General features: G+C 36.6%; 1 protein-coding gene across 3 annotated transcripts in view; it reads right to left on the bottom strand.

The window, feature by feature from the left end:
- Window positions 1-21,065, bottom strand: part of Dora (zinc finger SWIM domain-containing dorado) — a 729,579-nt gene that overhangs the window by 108,203 nt on the left and 600,311 nt on the right. For all 3 annotated transcript variants that reach the window (XM_090389614.1, XM_090389612.1, XM_090389613.1), the window contains exon 20: window positions 3,309-3,630. In XM_090389614.1, the coding sequence (XP_090245740.1) occupies window positions 3,309-3,630 (322 nt within the window). The remainder of the gene's footprint in view (window positions 1-3,308; window positions 3,631-21,065) is intronic.

Genomic DNA, 21,065 nt, shown 5'->3' with positions numbered 1-21,065 from the left:
CTTTATCCAAAGCAGCAATTTGCCTCCAATGCCACACTGTTCCAATTTGTGCAGCAGTCTTCCATGTGCAACAGTATCAAAAGCCTTTCTAAGATCCAAATATACAATATCAAAGTTATTCCCTGCATTCAGTTCCTTTGTAACACATCAAAGTATCCAATCAAATTGGTCAAGCAAGACTTTCCCTTAACAAACACATGCTGTGCCAGAGCTATAACTGAATGTCTAGATGATCCTGCAATGCTTCTTTAACCAGTGCCTCCATTAATTTCCCTGGAACAGAAGTTAAACTAACAGGTCTGTAATTACCCGCGTCTCCCTTTGATCCTACTTTTTGGATTGGGGTCACATTTGCACATTTCCAGTCCATGGATACCTCCCCTGAGTCAAAGGAAGCTCTCATAATTATGGCTAAGGGTTTGCTTACTTCCTTTGCTGCCTCCTTTAATATAACGGTATTGATTCCATCCATGCCAGGTGCCTTCCTTATGTTTATCTTCAACAATTTCCCCTCCACTTTACTCTCAGTTATTACAAGATTATCTAGCTTACTGCCAGAGTTTAATACACCTCTGGCATTCCCCTCCCTGAATAACTCCCTCTGCATATGTGAATGTAGATGCAAAATATCCATTTAGTTTGTTAGCTACCTGAGCAGGATCATCAACAGTTGAACCATCGATATCAAGTGGACCAATCTGATTCATCCCCTTCTTTCTGAGTTTACCTAAGTAAAGAACTCTTTGCTGTTTTTCTTTGCATTCTTTGCCAAATATTTCTTGTAATCTGCCTTTCCTGCCCAATCTCCTTTGTGACTTGGTTACAGACCAGCTTATATCTATCATAGGCTTCTGTGTCACCTGTTAATTTATACGTATCCCATCCATTTTTCTTCTTAGCCACATCTAATTAGTTCATCTGACATCCATTTAGGCCTAAATCTTGAATAATATTTCTTAGTTGGTATGAAAAGCTTAGTAGCTGCCAAGATTATTTCTTTTATTGCTTCCCATTTTGAATTTGCTGTTGGAAACATCATCAGTTGGTCCCACAGTATAGAATTTAAATACTGGCTCAGACCACCGTAGTCACCTTCATGAAAGCAAAAACCCTTCCCTTTACCCTTGATGGTTGTTATCTCTTTGAGTAAATCCTACTTCAGCACACTGTGATCACTGCCACCTAGTGGTTCCTTTATCTGCAGATTTTTAATGCATGAAGAATCACTACTGATAATTAGATCAAGAGTATTACTCCCTCTAGTTGAATCCTGATCATGCTGCTATAGAAAACAATGATCCAATAAATCTGCAAAAGCCTTGCTAGTGTGTGAGTGACCAACCCATAAATTCCAGTCACTCTCTTGGAAATTAAAATCTCCCATTATAAAACACTCTGATTTACTGGTCCAATCTATTTCCCTGCACAATTGCTCATTATATTCATCAGATTCATTAGGCCTATAACACACACCTACTTTCATTTTTCCTTTCCCAGTGCTTATGTCATACCAAACAGACTCAACATTGCATTGTCCACAGCATCAATTGGATGCACTTCCTCAGATTTTATTTGTTTCTTAATTAAAAGCATAATCCCTCCTCCCTTCCTGTCCCGTCTATCCTTTCTGTACACGTTGTACTCTCCAAATTTCAATTCTGCACTGCTTATGTCTGTGTGGCACCATGTCTCTGATATCCCAACAATATCTGCCTTTGATGTCTTGACTAGTACTTCAAGCTCATCAAATTTATTAACTATATTCCTAGCATTGGTGTACATGCACCTGTTTCTACTCTTAGTTAACCTAACACAGCCCATGTATTTACTTGTACTCTATAACTCCAGCAGTCCTGGAAATCCCCATTGCCTTGCTTTCCAGGCTGCTGCTCAATTGCATTTCAACAGAAGCAGTGCAAGAATCACTTTCACCTCTGCCAGTGGCTACTGTTAATCAATTAGTCCATGTATTCCCCCCCCCCAAGCAAGCAGTTTTCTGACCCACCTAACTCTGCCTCGATAGCATCAGCAAATATTCTTGCACCCTTTCTATTTAAGTGTATCCCATTCCCGTAGAAGCAGTCTCTCCTGTTAACAAGGACAGACCAGGCTGAGAAAAATTCTACCCCTTGAGCCTTGTACAATCTCTCCAGGGCCGAATTGATCGACAAGGCTCTCATCATATATTCCCTCCTATCATGTCTTGGCAGAATAGCAGACACTTTCAAATTCAACCCTAACTCACAGCTTTTTTTCAACATTGACCTGTACTTGTTAAGTAATTCTGCCGGTCTCCTACTCTTAATATCATTAGTGCCAACGCATGTAAAACAATATCACCCTTTGTGCCCTTAAAAGATGATATCTGCTCTACAATGTCATCAACCTTTGCCCCTGGCAGACATATCCTGGTCCTGTTCCATCTATCAACTTAGCTTGGCTTCTAACTAGATGGAAGTTACATGGTTGCACCCAGAGGCATCTTTTAAAATCTTAAAATGTACAAAAGAGCTGTTGGTCTCAGAATCTGATCACTTCACCATTCACTGCTGATGCTCCATTTCTGATGACAGTGTCCATATAGTTACCAATAGCTTTTATCAGATAAGCACTTCTTGAGAAACAGCTTGCCACCTAAATTGGACTCATTTGTAATGTGAACTTAGCACTAATTCAATATTATTTTGAGCAGTCACTGAAGACTTAAAAGGCAATGATCAGCAACTTATGGCACTACAATTTAATCATCACAACAAGGTACTGTCATGAACAGGCCATGTAGGATAAAAACTTTGAAATAAGTGAATGCTGAACACATGCAATGTTTCTGACTTGTGATTCCTGTTCTTTCCCATATAGAGAAGGTTATACATTTCTTATTACAAGCAACAGAATCAATAATTTCAAATCGATTAATTAGTCTATCACTGCTTACTGCAAATCTCCTCTGAGTTTTTCAGTACTAGAATTTTACTTGAAATTCATGCTGAACACGGTTAAACAATTTTGCAAAGAATAGATGCTGCTTCGCAGTGTGTGTGTCATTTTAGAAAGAGTGGATTCCATGAAATTGCTGTCAAGGGGTGGCATAATCTCCAAGGCTGCTGCATTCAGAAACACCAAACATACAGATGTATGTCATATATTTTGTTAAATATATACAAATTACAACTGGACTATCTTTTTTTCTTTTTTTTGGAAAGAACCTGTATGCACATGTTCAGAATGAATATATAGTAAAGACCAAGAAAAAATGTAGCAGAGAAATTATAATTTCTCTGTTTGCTCTACATTTGATTTTTACTTACCATTTACGAGCTGTATCAAATAAAACTTCAGGTGAAACACCTCCTCCTTTAGCAGCAGATTCTATAGCTAAACATGCTCGTTCTAGCATCTCATTGCTTTGTTCTTTACATTGAATAAGGGCTCTCTGAATTTCATTAGGATTTAGTGCATGAGCATGTGGTAAGCAAGACAATGCAAGCTGTGCAGCAACTCGTACCATAGATGGATCTCTGCCTCGTGAAGCACGATCTGCTAAAGATGCTACCTCCGGTGGAGTTAAATGGCCTTCCCATGTTTCAATAAGAAAATTAATTGCAGGTGTACCTATTTCCATTGCTTGACCTGTGGAAATTAATAAAAATAAACTTAACTTACATACTAAATCATAAACCAAATTTCCAATTGCAAATTTATAACACACACACACACACACCCACCCACCCACCCACCCACCCACCCACCCACCCACCACTTTTACAGCATGTGGACTGAAAAACAAATTAGTTTTTATTGATATGAGTATCAATAAAGCTAATTTGTTTTTCCAATTCATAAGGTATAAGTGTTTTTTATATATATATACACACACACAAACATACAACTGATGAAACTGATATATACAACTATACAACTGATGAAATTTAATACGAATTTGGAATATAAGTATTAGAGGTGAAAAAATATATACCTATGAGGCCATAGGGCCAAGTATTTTGGTAACCTAAGTTGGATTTTTGTTGTACCCTATAAAAAAACACATAGATTATAATACAATAGTAAAATTAAAATTATGATGTAGCAAATTATTGATTATTGGATACACTGAATAGAATGTTAACTAGGGCTAGCTCCACTCAATATATCCTATCAATAATTGGCTGAGGCTATCTGTTTCTGTTTGCCAGTTTGTCTAGGTCCCAAATATACTGAGTTATATTTTCAATATAGTTTCTGTATAATGTAATAATGCAATGTGGAGAGCATTAAGTTTGAAAAAAAATATATGTATTATGCTAAAATGAACACTGATAAAAGATAAAATAGTAAATGAGGAAGCCACATTTCTAAAGTCTTTAAAAGAGTGTAGACAGAAAGCAACTAACTGCAAGGCTGAAATTTGGAAATTGGGAGGGAGAGAGAAGCTATAGTGAAACTAGCACTGTTCGCTGCTATATACAAGTTTCTTCAGGTCATGGCAGGATACAAAACAGATTGATCAAACTCCTCAATGTAATAACCATTGATAAATAATACATTTTTTATTTATTATTTATCAAATTAACTACTTACAAAGAGTGATTGTAAGTAGTTTTCTTTTCTAGTGAATATAAATAGTATGCCTTAGGTTATAAAAATATATATCATAATATTAAATTAAAAGATACTTCCAATCATATACAATGTATACAGACTGGTGGTTTGCAGTCCAAATGGCATGCAATGCAGCTTTACACTAATAGGTATGATGTATTGCTTCTTTATGAGTTATTCTGGTTAATTTTAAAATTATAGTGTGGTGCTACTTATATAATCACTGTTTAAGTTGTGTGTGTGTGAAGATTCAGTGCATTCTGCTGTTAATCGAATGGCTGACATGAAGGAGCAAAAACGGAAAAAGGGTTGCATCAAGCTTTTCTTTAACCCTGGAAAAATAAGTTCAGAGACATGAAATTCGGAAAACTTTTACATTTTACCGGTTTATCAGGTGCAAAAGTGGTCAAATGCCAGTTGATTAAGTTGCTCATCATTGATCTAAATGTATTATGTAAAATCATTCAAAAACACAGTGATGGCACATTGTTCATGATGTGTCCAAAATGTTATGCCTATCATATAGAACACAACAGCACATTTTAACTGAAGATTTAAACTTTTGGAGGTTTTATGCAAAGTTTATGCCCTTATCTCAGCAATAAGAGCGAATCTCTCTCTCTCTCTCTCTCTCTGTTTGTGCACAATGAACCATGTCGGAAAAAAAAAAATTCCTTCCCAAGGCCAACAGAAGATGAAAGCTGGGCTTAAAATTACAACCAAGAAATAAAGCAGCTGTCATCCCAGTGGAAAAATCCATCTTCTCCACATCTGGAAAAAAAAAAAAAAAGAAAAAAAAAAAAGGCAAATCGAGTCCAATGCAATTACATATTAGTAAATAGAATAGAACAGAATATTAGGAAAATGTTAAGTTATCAAAATTTGTTCCTGTGGGTGTCAGTCAATAGTACTGCTCTGTTTGTTTGTTTGTTATTTAAGAGCATTAGCAACTAAGGCCATATTGCTCCCGGGATATGCGGTGGTCATTCCCTGACCTTTCTGCATCCTCCGTATTTGAGTACTGCTTTGGGGTGGGGGGGGGATCCTCTATCCGATATTGCTCATAATAGTAAGCTAGTATGGGTATTGATCATAACTGTTGTAGCATGAAACTAAATAAATTTGCTACAACAGTTATGATCAATACCCATACTGGTTTACTATTATGACAACATTTCCAAGCCTAATTGTGGAATTTTTTAGTGTATCAGAGAGATCTCAAGAGTATAAATACCAAGAGTGGGAAAAGTAGGAACTGAACATATGGGGGGGAACAGGTAAATCAATATCAGAAAAAAGTTAGTGAGAGAAAGAGAGAAAGAAAAGAAACTAAATTATGATAAACAAATGTTCCAATTCTAGTACGCTTATAACTCAGTATATGGTCCTTTGGTTTTAACATAAGCATTCCATTACTGCAGTGAAGTATTCTAACAGCTCCCAGCCAAACAGTCAGCAAAAGAAGGAGGATGTAGTTTTTTTCACAATCCTGAGCTATCTAAACATTTGAAGAAAGAGCAGCTGAGAATGTACTGGATGTCACATATAAAGTCAGCTTTGTAAACAGAACAAAGATGACTTTATATGTGACATCCAGTACAAATCACTCCCTGCTTAGAAAGAAGTGTGATCTTGAAAGAATAGTTGCCTCCAGAAGCCTTGTTACATGGTATTGAGGGTATTGCAATAGCAATTTTCATTTCTTTCATTTCTTCCAGAAAAAAGTTTATATTCTGTGCTAATACTAAAATGCAGAGTCCACTGACTAACATTGCTTTTGCAAACTGCCAAAATTTCCAAGCTAAATGAATTGTTGGCACTTGGCCAAATCATTCCATCAAACGTCCTTGTCCACAAAATTCCTTTCAATTTTTCGCACAAAGAAATTACTCACTAATCAGGAACAGTCACATACAAAAGTTATTACGCGTTTCCAGGTTCTAGTAATTTTATCGCCTTTCCCTAACTAATAAATATGTGAACTGGTAAACTCTCTAGACATTCCTATGAGACCAGAGATATTAATAAGACAGGTGTAATATCCAAAATCTGGCAAACTTGGGACCTGGAGATTGCCAGTTTTTGGATAACAAACTTAACCAACCATAAAATGCTAAAATTTAAGCACAGATAAAGGGGGAATGCATCAGCAGTGTGACTGTCTACTTTTTTTGATAATTTTTCTATGCGATTAACTTATTTTTATTAACTACATTATTTTACACTTATTTATTTTTTTATTTTTTAAGCCATTGTTTAAAATTTGAAAATGGGAAACTTGTCACCATGAAATTCCAAAGTTATTTTGTATGTGATCACTCTGGTAATATTCCATTTAAAAAATAATAAAATAATAAGTATAAAAAATAAATGGAAACTAAATAAAATCTAAAACACATGAAACTAAATAAAATCTGAAAACATGAAACTTTTACAATAAATGATGAAAGTGGAAATCGCTAACAAGATTCTCTGTCACTGTGTCGATACCTTTAATATACAGCACACATATCCATTTTATTTTAAAATATTAAACAGCTATACAGTACATAATTTTTTTTTTTTTTTTATGAAAACCCCAAACACGAAAGGTATCAAAACCTATAGTACTTAGTACAGTGCATGGGTTGAAGGAGAAGTATGGGGGGAGGGGGGGATGCCGGAAACTTTGCTCTAGAGACTAAACATGGGTTTCACCACTTCAAGCCTCCAATAAGCAAAGTGGTGGTATTTCACCGGTTGATGAAAGTCATCTACCACCTTGAAAGGCAAGAGTAACAAATATGGCTGTAATAAACACCTGGGAAAAGTTTTTCATTAGAAATCATGCAAATTTTTGTCCTGTGGGGTTTTCATTTCCAGGGAAACATAAACACAGCTCAGAGATGATACTATCCCTAACTTAGAAAGTAGTAAAGATTTTAACTAATATAAAGATTGATTTTTAAAGCAAAAACATAATGTCAACTCAAAATTTTATTGCCGATAGAGTCAGAAGTGGAAGTTCAGATAGTGTCACGAATGTCACATTGGGTGATATATGAAAAACTGATCACAGCAACATTTTACCCTAAATGCTTTATGTACAGTGATGGCTAGGTTTATATGCAATATTTTTAAAATAAAAATAAATATATAAATTTAGCAAATCATGGACTTTATTTGGTGGCCAGTAGACTTTCCATCACGGCTAAGACCACAGTGTGTTTAATAATGGCAGCTGAAAGTGCTGCTCATCAAAAATAAATGCATAGATATGAAACTACCAATAGAGTTTTTCAAAATTGTTAAGTTAAATTGTTTAACACACACACACACACACACACACACACACACACACACACACACACACACACACACACACACACACACACACACACACACACACACACACACACACACACACACACACACACACACACACACACACAAAATAAAAAACACTTAAAAATGTCTGGATTTCAGGATTTCTGCCTTGTACAGGCAAATAATACTATAACACCCCTTTTCCTGAGTATTAAAATAACATTTTACCTTTTCTCTTCTGAAACTAAATAAAATACAGGGTAATTATTGTTAAACTGTTTTTCACTTTTTTTTACTTGTAAAGAGAAAACTGCTAATTACACAGTGCTGAAATTTATAATGGTCAATAGTCAAGCAATGTGAAAAGGAATGACACATTAAAATTTCAGTAAAAAATGCACTAGGGGAATCTGCATGGTATAGAGAAATATGCAAATTATACTGCAATGACATGTTTACAGCAGAGCTATAAGAACAGGTGACAGCAGAATGGTCAAAGTGCACAATATGCTAATACTAGACTAAATTTTGTATACCAACTTAAGAAAGGAAATTTAAATGCTATGGGAAAGTTAGATTGTATGGTAGATTATGTTTCATTAGTTAAGCTCTATAACCAAAGCAATAACAATCCTATGGGTACTTTTTATAAATACAGTCAGTCCTTGTATAGCATGATAGTTGTGTTCCTAGAAACCCTCGTGCAATGCAAAATCGTGCAATATAAACAACAGGCCCTATGGGAAAAATAGGGTTTTTCCCATAGGGCCAAGATTGAACACACATTTGTAACCAAAACATTACCAAACACAACAAATAATCGTAATAAAATACTTACGTATTTTATTACGACTGTTACGTAATAAAATATTGCTAATGATTTTGCTTCTATTGTAAGCAAACTTGTTTTTTGTTTGATTTTCTATCCAAACAGATGACAGCCGCTGCATCTCTTCCAATTCTTTGTGTCTTAATCTAATGGATTTTAATTACACTTTGAGTTGTTTTTTTTTTTTTTTTTTTTTTTTTTTTTTGATAGTTGTTGGCGCATCGGCTTCTGTGGCCATATTGCACCTCCCAAGGTTTTTGCAGTACTTTGATCCAAGCCCGAGGCGGGAATCGAACCCGCGACCTTTGGGTTGCCGGGCAGGTACTTTACCCACTCGGCTAGCCCGGTCGGCCTTTGAGTTGTTCCTACTATGAAAGTTGTTTTTATTTTCTCTGCATTCTTTGTAATTCTCGGCATAGCCTCATTTAGGTCTGTAGCACATGCAATATCACATGGTCTTTCATTTTGCTCAAAGCTTTTCACAGTTTCATATTTTTTCGCTATCGACAGAGGCGGACTGGCCATAAGACTTCCCGGGGAAACCCCGGTGGGCCGGAGGCCGGTGTGATTTTGGCCATAAACACTAGTATGAGGTCACTACAAATTTTCCCGGGTAAGAATTTTTGACCTAGTCCGCCTCTGTTTATCGATATTGCTTTTATTTTTCTCTTTGAATCTGCAGTGTCTTCACCAGGACGCTTCCTTTTCACACCTTTTAAGTATTTTACTCATTTTTAGGGAATAAAGCACAATTACAAAACGAGGAGGCACGCTTGATACACATAAACAAAGCTGTGCGTGTGTAGCAACTGAATAAACAACACCGTAAAGGCAGAGATACACTATTAACACCTCACATTTTACTAAAGCACATTTCTAGGGGTTACTACCATAAAACAATTTCCAGTTGCGTTCCTGCTAATGGAATCTGTTATAAACTGGATCTAATTGCATTTGTGATTATACCGATAGCTGGAATTGTGTTGGTTTTTACGTTATTATGGTGAAATGTGTTTCCCCTTCACAGATATAAAACACATAAATACATTTTCAGAATCTTCTCTTCATTCCTATCGTGTTGAGTTCGGTTGGGGTGATTCTGCGTTCAACTGCCATTTCTTGTAAACACAAAGGCGAATCGTGCATAAGCGAATTCGGTTCGTGTTATATAAGATATCGTTCCCCTATTTATAAATCGTGTATGATCGAATTCATGTAGTGTAAACACGTATTATACGAGGACTGACTGTACAATGAAGGAAAAAAAGATGTAGCTCTCCATCAATGGGTTATATAAAGTGATACAGAAGTTTATGTGTATGCCATGACAGAGTTTTTGGGGGCACAGTTGTTGGGATTGCTGATAATTACTGAACATAAAGCATAATTCAAAGCATAACAGAGTGGTTGCTACATAACCAAAAACCTTTCATGGTTAACCATCCACATGGTTCAACCAAGACTGCTATATTGGTACCTATATAAACTGCACATGTGAAGCAGCTGATTCCATGTGATCCTGAGAAATCCATGGATTTTGTCTTATGTTCCTGGTACAGGTAGAGACTGCGGTACAGATAAGTGGCCTTAGAATGTTCTGTGGGCTGTCAAGACAGAACAAAATGAATTTCAACTGAATGGTATTGCCCACACCAGGAATTATTAGATATAGGATTATATCCACATGTTCTAGATGAAATTCCATCAATTTCCCACATTACTGTGTTATTGTATTGGCTTTTAGGCACATTAACAACCTGAGCTGTACTGTGTATTGTCTCTGCATGTGTTCACAGGCTGATTTGCATGTTGTGCAGGCTAAAAAATTGGAATAAATCATGGGGGGGGGGAACACTATCTGCCTGAGATTAGCTAACTATAGCCTCAATTAATGAGATATTTAGAAATTTCTCCAGTCTTTTTTGACAGGACTCAAACCTGAACTTCAAAAGATTCATCAGCAGTGAAACAGCTAATCTGTCATGGAAGACTTGTGTGGTGTGGCTTCACTGCTATGTTCATTACAGGACCCATCAGTAGAGGGAAGTATGAGCAGAAATTAATAAACCCCATTAAAAACTCCACTGATATTGGATCAAGTAATCTGGAAAACGAAATCTCGGCCTGCTGCTAATGTATTGTCCAGGTTACCCCATTTAGGAAACCCCACATTTGGGAATATATGACTGAGTTCCATTGTTAAAATGCACATGTGTGACATGTAATAATATGTGAATTTATGGTAAAAAATTCAACCCCTTTTCCTTATTTTCTGTGATAGACTGATTTGTAAGACCTCATTTACAAACATTTTTAAGATTTTCCATAGCGTTGGCTGAGGCTAATACTATGGAAAATCTGGTGATATGGCTAATCTGGCGATAACTCTTGGTTCAATAAACTGCATAAACATGATGAACTGTTTTCTTTGAGACTCTTAGTTTAACAGACCTCTTACACATTTATGCCAAGGATAAATGCTTCTTCTGGTGGGTGGTTTCTTATGAAACATATTGCTATATGAACATTGTACTTCCATGAGAGTATAGTGGTTTCATTGTTTGGAGAGGTTTGGGTTCGAATCCAACAAGAGACTGCAAGAATTGTTATGGCCTTATCAATCAGAGTTATGGATAGATGATCTCATGAGGGTTCCCCCCAAAGTATAAATTATTTTTGTGTTTCCTGTATAGAAAACTTACATTTGGCAGCTAAATGCTGCTATTTTTCTGATTATCCACGAAGCTCAGACATATACATGGGGGGAAGAGGAGGAAGAGGACAATCATAACAAAAAATGTAATCATAAAAACTTTTGTCAACAACAAGCAATGGTTGACAATATATTCTGTGCTACTCACAGAACCTTAAATCATGTGAAATCACTTCTTTCTGGGATGTAGTAAATGCAGTAATCCACTGTCCTATGTATAAAAATAAATATATTCTGAGTTGAGAATAATAGGTCTACTGGTTTATATCATTAATGAATGCTAGAAAAAGCAAGGATTTCTATACTGAGCCTTGAAGTACCTCATTCAACACTAACACTGGTCACCTCAGAGAAGTTCATAACTACTGTTTCATACCATTCAGTCATATTTTTATGCTTTGTAATATCTCATCTCTAATTTTGTATTATTCCAGTTTGCAAGGCTTACATAGGAGACTGTCAAAAGTCTTGTTAAAGTTTAAGCAAATTAAATAAAAATGATTATTTTCATCCAATTTTTTGGTGACTACTTCGTAACAATGTACAAGGTTGATTAGCTAAGGCTTCTCCTTAATAATAACATGGTGTGATTCACTCATAATTCCATTTCTGCTAATATGATGTACAATATGCTTTACTACTAACTCCATAGAGGTTAAATTTATTTGCAGCTGTCAAGTTCTCCCTTTTTGGAAGGACTTAGTGATACAGATTCCATCATAAATACTGAGTAAATGCCACCTACCACTAATATCTTTACCTTTAATTTATATTTAATTATATTTATATTTAAACATTGTTAATCATGTAAAAAAAATCAATGACAAAAATTTGTTCTTTCCATCAGTCAACTCTTTGGATTTATCAAATTTACTGCCACCGCTTGCTTTAAGTGGGCCTATTTGATTCATCCCTTTTCTTCCGCAGTTCACATATACAAAATCTTTGTTGTTGTTCTGGGAACTCATTACCACAGATTTTTTTATAACTTGCCTTACCCCTTGATAACTTATACTCAATTCAAGTGGCTTTTTCTTTTCTGTACTAAGCTTATAATTTCAATGGGCAATCATTTTGAGGCATCATCTTAAGCTATACTCTTATGATATAAATATTAGTCTCCAGCATCATTCTTGAACATTTCCCATTTGTTCTTCATGTTCTTTGGGTTTTACACCTTACTCTACCAAACAGAATTCGCATGCAGTGCAAACTTAATACATAGAACCTTGTTATAACCATGGTTTCTGATATAACATGAGTGTAATCGCATCCCCAAAATAAAAAAGTATAGTTTATGGGGAAGGGGACCATAAAAATATACAGTTTATGGCAAAGCATGAATTTCAAAATAGCCACTAGCAGAAGCAAGCGTATTCTCTTCAGTATGGTAGTCATTTGAGAGTAAATTTTTTCTCACCTCAATTAGAGATATGTGTCTTATGCAAGGAGGCCCCTAAATGTTAGTTTATCTCTGTCATGGTTCTCTGTGATGATATACAATGGGCAGAAATGAGTGCAGTGTTATGTTTGCATAGCGTGTGTGTGTGTTGTTTAGCTGTTTCTGGCCGCTTTGCTACCAGGAAGGCTGGTTCCCAGTACACGTTAATACATAACTTGATACAGAAGTTATATAAAGAAACTTGAAGACAATACTTGATACTGAAAAAATATATATAGATATATAATGTTACAACTGCGTTGGGATACAAGTTTAGGTTATAATTTTGTGCTGTAATTGAAATTATGACTCAGACCAGAGCAGGAAAGCAAAAGGTTCAAACTAAATGGAGTGCTGTGGCTCAGGGTAGAACTGAGGGGGCAGTTGCCCACTGAATCACAGCCTTTTAAAATGCACTGCTTGCTTGATGTTTGTGGAGCAATCAGGTACAGGACATAACATTGCCAAGGGGGATGTCTTTGTGTGTGCACAATGTAAGGAGTGTGAGGAAATGAGGCGACAACTCAGTGTTGTTATGGGCCTATACGAGAGCTTGAAGGACAGGGTGGATGCCCTCGAAAGAGCTAAATTGAGGTGCTCATCAACTCTCAGATGTCCACATCAATGCCAGAGCTTGCACTTGAGCATCACGCAACACAGCGGCAACCCCCAAAGCAGAATGCGCTGGTCTCACAGGAACTAGTAGTTGTTGGTGACTCTATTGTCAGGGAAATGGGGAACATACTATGTAAAAAGGATAGGTGGAAGAGGACCATGGTATGTCCGCCAGGGGCCAAGGTTGATGACGTTGTAGAGTGGATATCATCTTTTAAGGGCACAAAAGGTGATATTGTTGTACACGTTGGCACTAATGATATTAAGAGTAGAAGACCGGCAGAATTACTTAACAAGTACAGGTCACTTGAAAAAAAGCCGTGAATTAGGGTTGAATTTGAAAGTGTCTGCAATTCTGCCCAGACACGATAGGAGGGAGTATATGATGAGAGCCTTATTGATCAATTCGACCATGGAAAGATTGTGCAAGGCTCAAGGGGTAGAATTTTTTTCAGCCTGGTCTGTACTTGTTAACAGGAGAGACTGATTCTACAGGGATGGGATACACTTAAATAGAAAGGGAGCAAGAATATTTGCTGATGCTATCAAGGCAGGGTTAGGTGGGTCAGAAAACTGCTAGCTTGGGGATATACAAGGACTAATAGATTAACAGTAGCCACTGGCAGAGGTGAAAGTGATTCTTGCACTGCTTCTATTGGAATGAGCAGCAGTAGCCTGGAAAACAAGATGCAGGGTATTTCAGAGACTGCTGGGAGTCATTGCGGTACAAGTAAACATATGGGTTGTGTTAGGGTAACTAAGAATAGGAACAGGTGCATGTATACTTGCATGTACACCAGTGCTAGGAGTTTGGTAAATAAATTTGATGAATTTCAGGTATTGCTCAGAACATCAAAGGCAGATATTGTTGAGATATCAGAGACATGGTGTCACACAGATATAAGGAATGCAGAACTTGAATGTGGGGAGTACAATGTGTACAGAAAGGAAAGACAGGATAGGAAGGGAGGAGGGGTCGTGCTATTAGTTAATAAACACATAAAATTCAAGGAAGTGAAGCCAGTCGACATCGCTGGACAGTGCAGTCAAGTAAGTTTGGTGTCACATAAGCATTCAGAGATCAAAATTGAGAGTAGGAGTGTGTTATAGGCCTAATGACTCTGATGAGTATAATAAAACACTGCACAGGGAAATAGAGTGGGCCAGTAAATCATAGAGTGTTATAATGATGAATTTTAATTTCGCACATACTGACTGGAATTTGTGGGTTGGTCACTCACACACTAGCAAGGCTTTTGTGGATTTATTGGATGATTGTTTTCTACATCAGCATGTTCGGGAGGCAACTAGAGGGAGTAATACTCTTGATCTGATTATCAGTAGTGATTCTTCATGCATTAAGAATCTGCAGATAATGGAACTACTAGGTGGCAGTGATCACAGTGTGCTGAAGTGGGATTTACTCAAGGAAGTAACTACCATCAGGGGGTAAAGGAAAGAGTTTTTGCTTTCGTAAAGGCGACTATGGTAGTCTAAGACAGTATTTAAAATGTATACGGTGGGACCAACTGATCATGTTACCAACAGTAAATTCAAAATGGGAAGCATTCAAAGAATTTATCTTGAAAACTACTAGGCTTTACATACCAACTAAGAAATATTATTCCAGATTTAGGCCTAAATGGATATCAGATGAACTAATGAGACATATGCCAGAGAAGAAAAATGCATGGGATACATATAAATTAATGGGTGACATGGAAGCCTATGATAGATATAAGATGGTCTGTAACCAAGTCACAAGGATATTAGGCAGGCAAAGGCAGATTATGAGAAATCCTTGGCAAAGGATGCAAAGAAAAACAGAAAAGAGTTCTTTCCCTATGTAAACTCTAGAAGGAAGGGGATGAATCAGATTGGTCCACTCGATATTGATGGTTCAACTGTTGATGATCCTGCTCAGATGGCTAACAAACTAAATCAGTATTTTGCATCTACATTCACCCATGAGGAGTTATTCAGGGAAGGGAATGCCAGAGGTGAGTTAAACTCCGGCAGCGAGCTAGATGTTGTAATAACTGAGAGGAAAGTGGAGGAGAAATTGTTGAAGATAAACATAAAAAAGGCACCCAGGGTGGACGGAATCTATAAAGTTATAATAAAGGAGGCAGCAAAGGAAGTAAGCAAACCCTTAGCCATAATTATGAGAGATTCTTTGGACTCAGGGGAGGTCTCCATGGACTGGAGATGTGCAAATGTGACCCCAATTCATAAAGGAGGATCAAAGGGCGACACAAGTAATTATAGACCTGTTAGTTTAACTTCTGTTCCAGGAAAATTAATGGAGGCACTGGTTAAAGAAGCACTGCAAGATCATCTAGACAAGAGTTCAGTTATAGCTCGTACACAGTATGGTTTTGATAAGGGAAAGTCTTGCCTGACCAATTTGATTAGATACTATGATGCAGTCATAAAAGAACTGAATGTAGGGAATAACTTTGATATCATATATTTGGATCTTAGGAAGGCTTTTGATACTGTTGCACATGGAAGACTGCTGCACAAATTGGAGCAGTGTGGCATTGGAAGCAAACTGCTATGGATAAAGGGATGGTTGAGTGGGAGAAGACAGAGTGGTAATCAATGGACACTGCTCATCGTGGACTAATGTTATTAGTGGATTCCCTCAGGGTTCAGTGTTGGATCTATTGTTGTTTTCTGTATTTATAAATGATATTGATGATGGTATATCAAGCTTAATGTCCAAGTTTGCAGATTATACAAAGGTTGGCAGAGTTGTTAAGAAAACTAATGACAGTACGCTGCTGCAACAGGATCTAGAAAAGTTGAACAGATGGGCTGAGAGGTGGCAAATGAAGTTTAACATTGACAAATGTCATATGGGAAGCAGTAACCCCAGAGTGACGTATCAAATCTGTGGTACTACATTGACAGTGGTAGAGAACGAAAAAGACCTGGGGGTAATTGTGCAGGCAGATATGAAGGTTTCTGAGCAGTGCAGACGGTCTGCAAGAGTAGCTCATGGTGTCTTGTCAATGATATACAGGAATTTTTCTAGCAGGGATAAGGAGGTGATTATCCCCTTGTATAAGGCAATGGTCAGGTGACACCTTGAGTATTGTATACAGGTCTGGAGGCCTCATTTTAGGAAGGATGTAGGGCTGTTGGAACGAGTACAGAGTAGGGCAACAAGATTAGTGAATGGAACAAAGGGTTGCTCTTACAAAGAAAGGCTTAAATTTTGAAAATTACAGTGTCTGGAGACTAGGCACCTGCGAGGTGATCTGATTGAGGTGTATAAAGCCTTGAATGGTGTGAGCATGCTCAATGCTGCTGGGATTCTTCCTCTTGCTCAGAATAATCACCTGAGAGGGCATAAATTCAAATTGAGGAAAGACAGATGTAGGATAGATTTGCAGAAATTTGCCTTTAGCCAGTGGGTAGTTAGTTGGTGGAACAGCTTCCATCCTTTGTTGTGGAAGTTGATAGCCTAAATAAGTTTAAGGCTCAGCTGGACAGGTATTTTGAACGAACAGAGGCGTGAAATGGGAACGTTTTTTTTTTTTTTTTTTGGGCTGATGCTGCATAAGCTTTCTTTCTTGCATCATATGCCTCTACTAATGCTAATGCTATTTGTCCACCACAGGGTTCATTTTGTACGGAAAGCTTTCCTTTTGGTAGATTTTGTGGTAGCTGTAAAGATAGTGTTTTTAACAAAATTTGATTATTGTCAAGATGGTCCAGAGTCTGTAGAAGATCTTTAAAGATTGGTTTGTCAAAGTTTTCCCAAATTATATTTTGTAGAGATTTCAGATCATTAGGTGGAGCTGTAGTAGTTTTAGAAAAACATAGGTCAAAAGATATAAGTCGATGATCGGAAACTGTCAAATCTGTATGTACATCCCACTCAGAAATTAGAGAAGAGATATTGCTTGTTGCCAGAGTGACATTGATGTTAGACTGCCCCAGGGTGCTACAATAGGTAGAAGGCTTATTTGGGAGATTAAGAACATGCAATTGAGGAGCAAAAATTAAATCTTCTAATAACCGTCCTCTGTGGTCGGTAGTTGCGCTATGCTACAGTGAAGATTTGGAATTTGAATCCATTAGGATAATAACAGGTTCTGGTAAAAGTTTAAGAAGAGCAGTTTCTAGGTACTCCAGAAATGGATTAATATCTGAAGATGGCAGACAGCATAAAGAAATCAAGTAGAAGGACATAATTTCATTAGTAGCTTGTATACAGGTAGCATGCTGTGAGCAGAGAGAAATGATGGTGAGAATGTCTATATTTCTATTGAATACAATAATAGCTGTTTCTGGATCTTCATGAGGGGATTTTATTATTCTGGTGGATAAAGGATAGCCTGTAATTTTACCATGATAGTGACATGGTTCCTGTAAACAATGTTTGGAGAAAGGATATCTGCAAGTCTTCAAATTTGATCACTGTCTTAGATCTATGGGCATTTAATTGACTGATTTTTAATTTGGAGGTCAAAAGTATAGATTCTTCAGCCCCGTCACTCTTATGATCATTAGGACTGGATGGGAATAGTTCTTTGTCTTACTGTTTCCATAGCGCTCTGGTATTCTGGACACTAGGCATTTCTAACAGAGTGATCAGCTGTCTTCTTCTTTCATTTACAATTGGCACATACTGCAGGGTCACTTTTGTTGGGACACTCTGAAAATGTGCCCTGAACAAGTACAGTGTCCGCAAGTCGGTACTTCATTTTTGCAAGAGTTAGACGTATGTCAGTATGATAAACAACAGAAGCATTTGGTAACATTAAGCCTATAAATATCCTGTCTAGAGTGGAGATTTGTGAAAAAATAGGTTGGGGAAAGAGCAAGCACCCAGTTTGATGTACACTTAGACCTTGATTTCATTTTGAATTTAAATACAATCTCATTTCCTATCTGGTCACGAGTAAATCCAGTCTTTTAAATTTTTGAAATACAAATCATCCAAAATTTCTTCCTTAGCTGAATCGTTATCTAGATCATAAACAATTATTGTAGGATTTAGTTCCTTTGGTGCCTCTGAAGACAGACCAGCTTAAGAAATAAATTTAGAGGATGCAATAGCATTTATATCCTCCTTAGAGTTTGTCTCTATTATTATCCCATTGTTCTTGATAGCTTGAAGTGCCTTGATTTTAACCTCTTTCAGATAACTTTTTAGGTTTTTAATAACATGTTCTCTAACTTCCTGGCTAGTAGTGAGTTGTGAACCTTCGGTAGCCTTTACAATAATGAGGTTCTGAGGCCTCTTTGTAGGCTGTACTTTAACAGGCATTGAGCTTGAAGAACTGAAAAAATGTGCAAGTACATTGTCTGCGTTAGTTACTCTTTCATTTTCAGAAACAGAAGTAGGTGTAACTGTATTATCAGGTGAGGAATTCTTTATAAGTTTAGAACACTGGCATAAGACCTTATTTCAGGGATGTTTTGCACTTTTAGTTCTTCGATGCACTTTTGTTGGAGCTAGTCATTTGATGTTTTAAGTTCTTCAACATTTTTATTTTGTAAATCTATTTGAACCTTCAGTCTTTCTATTTTTACAATAAGTGACTGAGCAACTTGTTCTAAGCCACTCCAGGACTTTCGAATGATCTTGGTCTCCGTTTTGGTTACCTTCGCGTTATCATTGAGCAGGTACCCCTTTAATTCTTTGGGTAGTAAAATAACAGCGTCTTGAGGCGGAAGTTCGTTCAGCATCACAGTGCCCTTATTGGGTATCCTTATCTTCCTATCTGGAGATATACTTGCAGAAGGTCTAATGTTTTTCTCGTATGAGGAACTTATAGAGCACCTGGAATCTACTAAAGTAGAAGATTGTGAAGCAGGAGCATCATAACATTGTACTTTTTCAAGTTCTAAAAGCCCGACCCTACACCTGGAGTTGCCTCATCTGATAAAAATTGGCCCTGTCTTGTACTCAAAGGCAGAAAGACCATTTTATCGGGCTAATCGGTTCCCTGGGCACTGTCAGTCTCCATAGTATCATGAAATAAATCAGCAATTATTAGACAATTTTCAAAAGAGCTCTACTGCACCGTGGGATCACCATAAGAAAGTAAGGAGAGGTCAATTTAGCAGATGGTAGACTTCAAAACAAGATCATTAATATTTCAAATATTCAGATTGTTACTTCACTTTTTAGATCTGTAGCAGAACTAGATAAATGATAATTTTGAAAATTAACTTTGACAATTTTTAAAAGAAGCAGAAGGCAATATCAATATATCAGCAAGCAAAGAGGTATATAGCTTGTAAATTCGAAAATAGCTCCTTAATCCTCCTAAATGTAGGAGAGATATAATTAAAAATACATTAAAGAAACATTAGTTGTATGTGGAACACTGACAAAACTAAACATTCAGCTCCGAATGTTTAGTTTTGCCAGCTACCGTATTTGTCAGTTGCGATATATTCAGTTATCAATATTTATAAGCAACAGCATGTGAAGTTCTTTTCAAGGATCAAATCACATTATGCCTTTAGCAAAAACTGCTGAAGGCATAATGCAAAGCATGCATGAGTCGACAAATACTTTGTATATTTTTATAAGGTGCTGATGCCAACAGTGTTCTCCATAATTACAATGCAGCACTATAAAATTCATTCTTGTGTTTTTTATAATCCAAAGTAGTATATCTTTTTTTGAGGGGGGGGTGTCCCATAGTCTGATCCACTATTTTCTACAGAATATGATTTCTGAGATGTTAGTTTTCATCTGTGCAATGATAGCCTTAGTTGCAATATTGAAGCGGTACCTTTCAGACAAAAAGCTTTTTTTTTTTATACCCTTGCATTTGACCACTCAGTTATGTTGGTTGTTAGACTATGTGCACAATGATTATGTGGCTGAGGTTTCCTTATTTTCCCTAATTGTATTAGATAGTATGAACCAGAGCTGTAATGCTCAATAGTATACTGTAAATTGGATTATGGTAAACAGGCCTCACTTGTAAGTATGGGATCATTATAAGAAATTGACAGTTCAAAAATTTATTTTTTAAATATATGAAGTACTGCATCTTAATATTTTTATTTTAAAGTACAGCATTATTAATAACCACAGTAACAGCATATCTGCCATTTAAAACATGTAACCCATCATTTCATCCACTGATGGGAAAACAGTAAAATTAAAAAGGAAAAAAAAAAAAAAAAAAAACCATGTAAAACAAAATTTTCTCATATTGCAACATGCCTCTCAAAGTTGCACCCCCCTGACATCTACGTTATTTTTATTTTTTTATTTATGAAAAAGCACAAACAATATTAGAACCTACATTGTTAGTACCATGCGTGGGTTTAAGGTTGAGAAGATGAAAGAAGATATTGAAAGAAGATAAAGAAAGAAATTTGACATAAATTTCTGCAGATTGTAATTTTCAGGAAATATGTATAAAGGAAAGTTGTTCTAGAAGGAATAAATGACAAAGAAGAAAGTTGGTACAGTGATTTTTAAGTTGGACAGTAAAAGAATGCTGAATGGTTATGGCACATGTTCGGTCTGGTTTGGAAGAGAGAGTGGGAATTACAGAGACCAATTCAGAAGAACAGTG

The sequence above is a fragment of the Mastigoproctus giganteus genome, chromosome 2 (genome assembly GCF_048544385.1).
Source record: "Mastigoproctus giganteus isolate SK-2022 chromosome 2, ASM4854438v1, whole genome shotgun sequence".
NCBI lineage: Eukaryota > Metazoa > Arthropoda > Arachnida > Uropygi > Thelyphonidae > Mastigoproctus > Mastigoproctus giganteus.
This window is presented reverse-complemented; position numbering and strand designations above follow the sequence as displayed.